The sequence below is a fragment of the Gekko japonicus genome, unplaced genomic scaffold (genome assembly GCF_001447785.1).
Source record: "Gekko japonicus isolate JY-2015 unplaced genomic scaffold, Gekko_japonicus_V1.1 scaffold422, whole genome shotgun sequence".
Taxonomy (NCBI): Eukaryota; Metazoa; Chordata; class Lepidosauria; order Squamata; family Gekkonidae; genus Gekko; species Gekko japonicus.
The window spans coordinates 81,339-89,248 of NW_015174855.1; the positions used below are offsets into that span (position 1 = coordinate 81,339).

The window sequence follows — 7,910 nt, forward strand, 5'->3', positions numbered from 1 at the left end:
TGATTACAAACTTCTGTGTGCAGTGGGGAGAAACTGTTTGCATGAATCTCCTACTGGGAACGATGTCAAGGGCAAAACAGTGTGTTTTTTTATTGAAATAGCTACTTAAGTTTTCTTCTCAAAGCAATATGTACAACTTGCATGCAAAAGAAGAACACAGAGGCAAGAAACCCCCTGTAGAAAAGGTTTCTCAGACCTGATTCTGTAACTGCATTTCTTTCCTGCTCTCTTCCCTATTTAATGAACTATCTCCTGAACTATCTCCTGTCCTGAAGCAGCCTGTTTACTAGTGATTGTGGTGCAGACACACAAACATGAAAGGACAATATATCTTATGTTGCCCTGCATTGAGGGCCACAGACGCCACGTCGACACTAAAAGCTCCAGATTAAAGCCTTAGGATAAATGAAAAAAAGGGGGGGGGAGGAATCATTAGCCAATCAGTTTCAACAGCCAATAAACCAGTAAGAAGCAGTGAGTGGCTGAGGAGAAAGCATTGAGAAGAAAACAAGGATTGAAGTGCTTAACAGCAAGGAAGAATACAAACACTGAAATGGATGGAGAAAGGAGAGCTTGTCAATATGTCTCCCTTTCCTTTTTCCAATCCAGCTACTTAGGGCTGCCCCTCAGGTGGGTATCGGGGCACCATGCTGGGGGAGGTCCATCATAAGAAGTGAGCAAAGTGAAGATCCCATCCCTCCCCTCCAGCTGACTGGCTTTTGGAGGGGCCAGGTGCTGTACCCTTCTCATTCTGGGGTCAGCACCCCTATTTCATTCTCCCCCCTCCCCATTCAAGGAGACACGAGAGACACTCAGTCGCCTCACTCATGCTTCCCTGACAGACTTACCTCCAATCTGAAACTGCTGCCATGCCAGCCACTTCACCCCACCCTGACCACGACTCATAGTAGTCCCTCCCCCTTTCTTCCTCCAGTAACCTTCTCCCTCCCGTTTTGAGCCAAATGGGTTTACTAATTTAAATATCCTCCATTCCTGTGCCATGTGCAGGAAGTTCCCCCTGGGTGCATCTTGCCAGCCTGCCAAAAAGAGAGCACCAGATTGATGGGGGGGGGGGGTTTTCCACAGAGAATGCCCAAAATAGTTAGCTATATTTTGCACTCATAATCTGCCTTTATTCCATCCTGGAACATATAAGAAGAGCCCTGCTGAAGGACACAGTGGCAAGAAACCCAATTTGAGATTCCCCCCTCATGACTCTACTGGGGGGTTAGATATATTGGGGGGCTGGAGCTTGCCAGAGGAGGCTGCAGGAGGTGGTGGTATGAAGGCTGTTGCTGACGGGGAGGAAAGGAGAGACTTTGCAAAAAATCTGTGGTTGTTTGGCTTGCTCTGTCCTGGCCCTATTTGCGTGGTGGGCAGCAGGTGGGCATCAGTTAACTGAGGAGGAGGGGTCAGTTAGTTTGCCATCTTCAAGCCACCCCTGCTAATTCCTTGTGACTTCAGACAGCAGTGAGGATGGCTTCTGATTGGATTAGGAATACACGCCCCCTGGCTGGAAGGGTGGGGTGGAAGAGAACTGCTCTCAGCTTGCACCACCTGGCCAGCACATGCCAGCTGAGCAGGAGGGCGGGGCGGCTGAGAGAAGAAGGACCCCCCCATGCTGGGCTAAAATTTCCTGCGCTGGGGAGTAAAAATTGGTATGCCAGTGCACAGGAGTGCACCTTAGTGAGAACCCTGATCCTGACCAAGCCTCTATGAAGAGACAAACTTGAAAAACTACAAGATAAGCTGAAACTTGAGAACTCTTGCACGCAACATTAAAAAGGAGTGTTGGATACTGTAATGCTGCATGCAAGAGGAGCTGGGAGGGACAGGTTTAAGAGAATTCACTTTCTGGGCTACACTTGGCCATTGGCTCCACCCTCTAATTGGTTATACTTTGAGCCTCTTTGGTTGTTGGTTGCCTTCAGCACTGACTCTCAGAGATCCAGAGACGAAGGCTTTGCCTTTCGTGATCTCTCGGGGCCAGTCCAGAAGCTTCTGCCCTGCAGTGGGAACCAAAGCAGCTGACATCATTCTCCTCTCCCCTGTATGACCCGCACAACTACCCTATGAGGTATGTTAAGGTTGAAAGTGTGTGAATGGTCCATAATCCCCCAGGCAGCTTTTAAAACATGAACCTCGGACCTGCACACCACCAGAATACAGCAGGTTCCATATGCAACTGACATTCCAACTGCCTTGCGGGGGGGGGAGTTTGAGGTGTGGAATGGAGTGAAGTCCAATCAGCTTCCATATGCAAAAGACCTTGAAACGCTGGGCGGGACTGCACAAAGCAGCCAGTCAACCCAGCCAGCGTCTTCTGACTGACAGTTCAAGCGTCCATACACTAAAGGTGTGCATTTGGAATGTTGGTCCCCACTACTGCTTTATAATATAAGGGAGAGATAACCACTGACTGTCTTTCTTTTTTTGAAATAAGTATTCTGTTTTGTATTTCTTGCATGTCTTTAGCTAATAAACTATTTATTGTTTAAATAACCTTGTGTTGCATTCCAGCTAACTTTCTTTTAACATTCTACCCACCTTGGTAAGGGACACTCACCAGACCATTACGAATCTAGAGGTGCAGGTAACACTATACAGGGTTAGTGTACAGGTGCATTCTTACAACACCATCTTCCCACTTCTCCTAGTTGAAATCTCTCCCCCAAAGCACTGTTGTCTCCCCTCCTCATTTCCCACTGTTGTGGCCTTCTCCTCCCTGGATGCCTCCATGGTTTCCATGCTGAATCTCTAGGCAGATCACGTGCATTATGGTTCCTCTGGCAGCCCATGATTGGCCACCAAACTCTAGCTGGGGCTTTTATGATATTCATTAAATGGTATAATAGACTGATTTCTGAATTCGGATGGGGAGACCTATGTTCAAACACTTCTCAGCTATGGAGCTTGGTCAATCCTATCTTATACATTTGTTATGATTGGGATGTGAGCTCCTTTAAAGGACAGAAAGGATAAAAATGCAATTAAATAAATACAAGCTACCCCCCCCCACATGCTTATAACATCTTTAGAAGTATATGGGAAGATGCTGACGGTGTAATAGGTTCTTACTCATATGAATACCTATACACTTAACTAGGCTGTAATTAATTGGAGGCAGACACTAGAAGGGCATGTGATACATTAAGTCTCAGCCTCTTCATGCCCTTTAAAGTCCTGGCAGCTGGCAAGGTTCCCACATTTCAGTTATCTGTAGAACTTGTACAGAAAGGAGCCTCTGACCAACAGCCACAGGTAATTTTTCCCCCTGCTCTGCTTTTTATTCATGCTTAGGTACCCTAATAAGGGCATGGTTTGGGATTTTGAGCTGATTTAGAGATTGAGTCAGGCATGGGGTTTTTTATACTACAAAAATCTTCATAATGAAGCATTATTTGATGCCTCTTCAGGCAGTGTGGGAGATGTTTCAGTGTCATTGAATCATGATGCGGAGGGCAGATGTATGACTATGGAGGATACCAATCACAATCCCCCACCCTACAAAATTGCCTGATTGGACCCATTCCACCACTTTGCTATGTTTATGTGCATCCCTACAGTGTGAATCATGGTGTAGCAGCTCCCCTGCATTTGGTTGTGCATGTGATGAAGGGGTTTACTTTAGTGCTTGTGATTGTTGGTAAGGTGAGTTAAGAGTTAACACTGTGAAATTTCTGTTCATATTATTGGATTATAAAACACCCACATGACTAAGATAATCGATCAGGTAATCTTTTTTCAATACAATAAGTGTCTAATTGAAGTGAATTAAGAGATAGGTCTGGTTGATAACACATACTTTTCTTTTGTCTGAAGCGTGAAAGCATGCTGATTTGAATTGTGAGAACAGGATGGCTTTTGCTGTTTTTTGCTATCTTTGCCTGCATGTTCTTTTTCATGTAAAAGAAACCCTCCCAATCCATTTTATATGTGAATGAAACAGAAGACTAAATCCATATGGCTTTCCTAACTTGTCCGTTATTGCTGGCTTCAGGCCAAAGGTTACACCATGGCCTGTGTTTGTTCTTAGGATTAGTACTATCTTGTTACCCTTGATGTGCTTTTAAATACCTTGTGTGAGTTCTATTCAGAATGAACATATAGGAAGGGAAGTGAAAGACTGCACTGAGTCCTGTGGAGATCCCCTTCTATGATGTGCATGCAGGATGTTTGCTGCACATCTGTTTGTGCTTCTTTTCCCCACTAGTTGTTGAACTAGGATCTACCAAGGGTGTCGAACTCACTGAAAATGTGTTATTTAATGTTAAAAAAATCTTTAACTGTGTTTGTCTGTGTCCTTTATAAAGTTTATATCTCTGCTAGCTGGCATTACCTTTTATGACATACAAGGCCCGTCCCAACAAGGTCTCATTTATGTCAGATCCAGCCCTCACAACAAATGAGTTTGACACACTTAGCTAAAGCTGTGGCTGACTTTCAGAATGTAGCCACTTTGATCTGTCTGCATAGGTAGCTTTCAAAATATCACACACTGTCATATAATCATTGATGTGAAAGCTCATCCTTGTGATAAATTTTCTACCTTAATCAAGGTCATGTGCATCATGTCAAATGCAGATTGCAGGGAACCAATATGTAATAACCAATGTGTAATCCAATACTGTTTTAAAGCTAGTTCTTTGTGATTTTTTAAAATTGTGAAGACAACTGTTGCATTTTTAGGTGTATGGACACCTAAAAAAATAATGTAAAGACTAACTATTGTTTTATCAATAACAACAACAACAATAACAACAACAACAATAATAAATTATTTATTCATCATCATGAACGTCATGTTGAGAAATTAACTTATTTATGAATTTATATCTGGTACACACGCACCAAATGAACTGTGCACACACTTGTATACCATGAGCCAAGGAAAGCTGTTTGAATCACCTACTGTGAGACAGAGTTCACATAGGAAAAGCCTGCTTGCATTTCATGGTAATGGACCTTTCACACATTCAGCTCAAAGGATCATGGGAAGAAGAAGCACATGGTAGCCTTTGTTAGCAGAAAACAACAACACAGAGAAGAAATCCCCCCATTACTGCAAAGACTGGTTGTCATGTAGGACACAGATTGGATCTACATTTGAATTGCAGTTTCCTGTTTACAATGCCTTGGCAGCCTGGTGAGGCCAAGATTCATCTCCACAACAAAGAGATGTCCTGAAGCTGAGATTCCACACCTAGCCAAATGGTATTTCCATGAGATAGAGTGTAGTATTTCAAATATTGGCCCAACCCATAGAATACCAGCCCCTTTTCACCAATTCACCAATCAGGTAGTTCATGGGATGGAGTAGTAAGTAGGTGGGACTACAGTTTGGCAAGGTGACACCCACCTGGAGATCCAACTATATAACACAGAGACCATGCTTTAGGTCTTCGGGCCAGCCACATTCCACCATCAATGCAAGACCATGCTGTAGGCTGGCCACACTCCCTTTCCTGCTTTAAAACTCTTTGTTCTGCTGGGTCTCTTTGGGGTGTGCAGCCAAAGACATCCACAGACAAACACACTAGCTAGCTGGTTCTGGCAGTGTGAATTAATAATTACCCTTAAGAACCTTTCCCTTACCCTCCAATTTTTCCATTGCAACAAGACAGGACTCCTGGAAGCAGGTGAGTATAAACAGAAATATACCTCCCTCCCTTCAACTAACTGATAATCTATTTTGATTTTCTTTCTGTAACTCTTAATAAATCTTGAGTGTATGTGAAATGAGAGACTGATTATTTTTTATGTGTGAACTCGAAATCCTTCAGTAAAAGATTATTTTGTTTTGGAAAAACATCCGTGTGGTCTCCATTACTGGAACTCTGAGTTCAGACACAACCCCGGTATAGCTGGCCAGAGCTCACGTTAAAATTATAGTTAGCTATTTGCTGTAGATAAAGCATTTGGCGTAACAGACATAACCTACAGTAGCTCATCAGAATGCCCCTGTACATTATTCAATTATTCTGTAGCATTTGGAGTACTGAAGTGGCCTGATATTAGAAAAACCCAAGGGCAAAACCAGATCAGTCCCTAGGCAATCCATGAGCAGATCTTCTCAGCATATTTTAAAGCACAATTATGGCCAAGGATTGGGAGTCTTTAAAGAAGGGAGGGGGTGTTAATTCTTTTATCCTTGCATGGTTTTGCAAATTGAAATTGATCCTCCCTTGCTATTATAGTTCTTTAAGGCTGCGATCACATGCTCTTTTAGGTCTGACATAGGCGCAAATGCCTGATGGATCTAAAGGGAGTGATCAGACAGCAACATGCTCCTTTAGGTCCGACATAACTCACCCACAGTTGTGTCTGATCACAAAGTGATGGGCTGTGCCTGCAGCTTCAAAGGGCCGTGTAATCACACAACTGTGTCAAATTCCTCCGGAGGAAATAGCCTCTCTTACCCTGCGCTTCAACTAGCGCATGTGACTGCAGCCTAAAAGACCAAAAGGTGGGCAAAAGATGGATAATAACCTTTCCCCCCTTTGAGGGGCTTTAAATGGGGGCTGATTTTGATTACACATGGGTTAAAAAGCATATGGGGTGGAAAGATTAAATCTACCCCCCCCCAATTGCCCCTATCTGAGTTGGGCATCAGTTTGGCTGTAATTGGACTTTAAAAGACACTAAATGATCTGGGATGAGTATACATCTGGACCTTGTTAGTGGCTTCTCTTACTGTTTCATAGGAACTACTGGGGAAATGTTTGGTGACTTTACAATGCATATAAATCTGCAAAGTTGTGGGGTTTTTTTTTGCTTTGATACTCCAGTTGTAAGTAATGAAACTATTGAGCAATTTCTCTCCAGTTTTAAAAACAGACATCCTCAACACCTAAATGTTTTATTAAAAGCGGAATTGCAATTTACTATTTAATCATACTGATCTTTTACAGATATTCAATATGCTGCATCTGCTTGTGATGACTTTCTTGGCACTGGGATTTATAGATTCAGAACACTCCCCGAAAAAACAGAAACAAGTCAATCCTGAAGCATTCATGAATATTGTAAGTTGGTCTATCGGCTTGGTCAGCCATATTAACAGCTTTCAGTACTTGCCATGGAATTAGGACGATGTGCATGTGTGTGTGTGCACATGGTTTGGGTATTTTAAACATTTGTGCAGGTGTGATCTATTTACTCTCTTATGTGATTCCACACATTCATACTGATCATTACAACCATTTATTATTACATTATATTACCACTTACCTTTGGTTTCTGAGCCAATCGATAGCAACGGTGTTTCCTGGAGTGCAGCACTTCAGATTGTAGATGAGTTAGAGAGTAATTATATATTTGAATATTGCTGATCTACAGGGAAAACCCCACATAGGCAAACTGTTGTGAAGGGAGGCTTTTAGCTGAAGTCTTCTTTCTGTTACAGAGGGAGGAAGTTTTTGTTTTTTGGGTGTCCACTTAAGTATGCATTGCACTCCCAACTTAAGAACATAAGAACATAAAAGATGCCAGTGTTGGATCAGGCCAAAGGCCCATCCAGTCCAACACTCTGTATCACACAGTGGCCAAAAATACCAGTGCCATCAGGAGGTCCACCAGTGGGGCCAGGACATTAGAAGCCCTCCCACTTTTGACCCCCCCAAGCACCAAGAAGACAGAGCATCACTTGCCCCAGAGTCCCTATCTATACCTTGTGGCTAATAGCCACTGATGGACCTCTGCTCCATATCTATATACTAATACCGAAGTCACCCCCTAGTGTGCGGATAGCTAAATCCACGCACTGGTGGCACCCGGGGGGAGGGAGAGGTGTGCACAAAAATCCAAAAAGTTAAAAAAATATCAGGGGGATACTTAAATCCCCCCAAAAGTGACAGAGCGTCCCCTGCGCATGCGCAGGGAATGCTCTGCAGCTGCCGCTGCCGCCTTGG

At 43.4% G+C, this 7,910-nt stretch overlaps 1 protein-coding gene across 2 annotated transcripts in view; it reads left to right on the forward strand.

Annotated features, from left to right (window-relative positions):
* The first annotated feature begins 3,225 nt into the window (after positions 1-3,225).
* The window catches only part of LOC107121647 (lipase member M-like), a 30,724-nt gene continuing 26,039 nt past the window's right edge, over positions 3,226-7,910 (forward strand). The window contains exons 1-2 of one of the 2 annotated variants that reach the window (XM_015424610.1): positions 3,226-3,261; positions 6,912-7,025. In XM_015424610.1, coding sequence (XP_015280096.1) covers positions 6,921-7,025 — 105 coding nt within the window. In that variant the 5' untranslated portion in view covers positions 3,226-3,261; positions 6,912-6,920. Of the gene's footprint in view, positions 3,262-5,417; positions 5,640-6,911; positions 7,026-7,910 lie in introns of those variants that run through there. The other variant, XM_015424609.1, reaches the window with a different exon arrangement.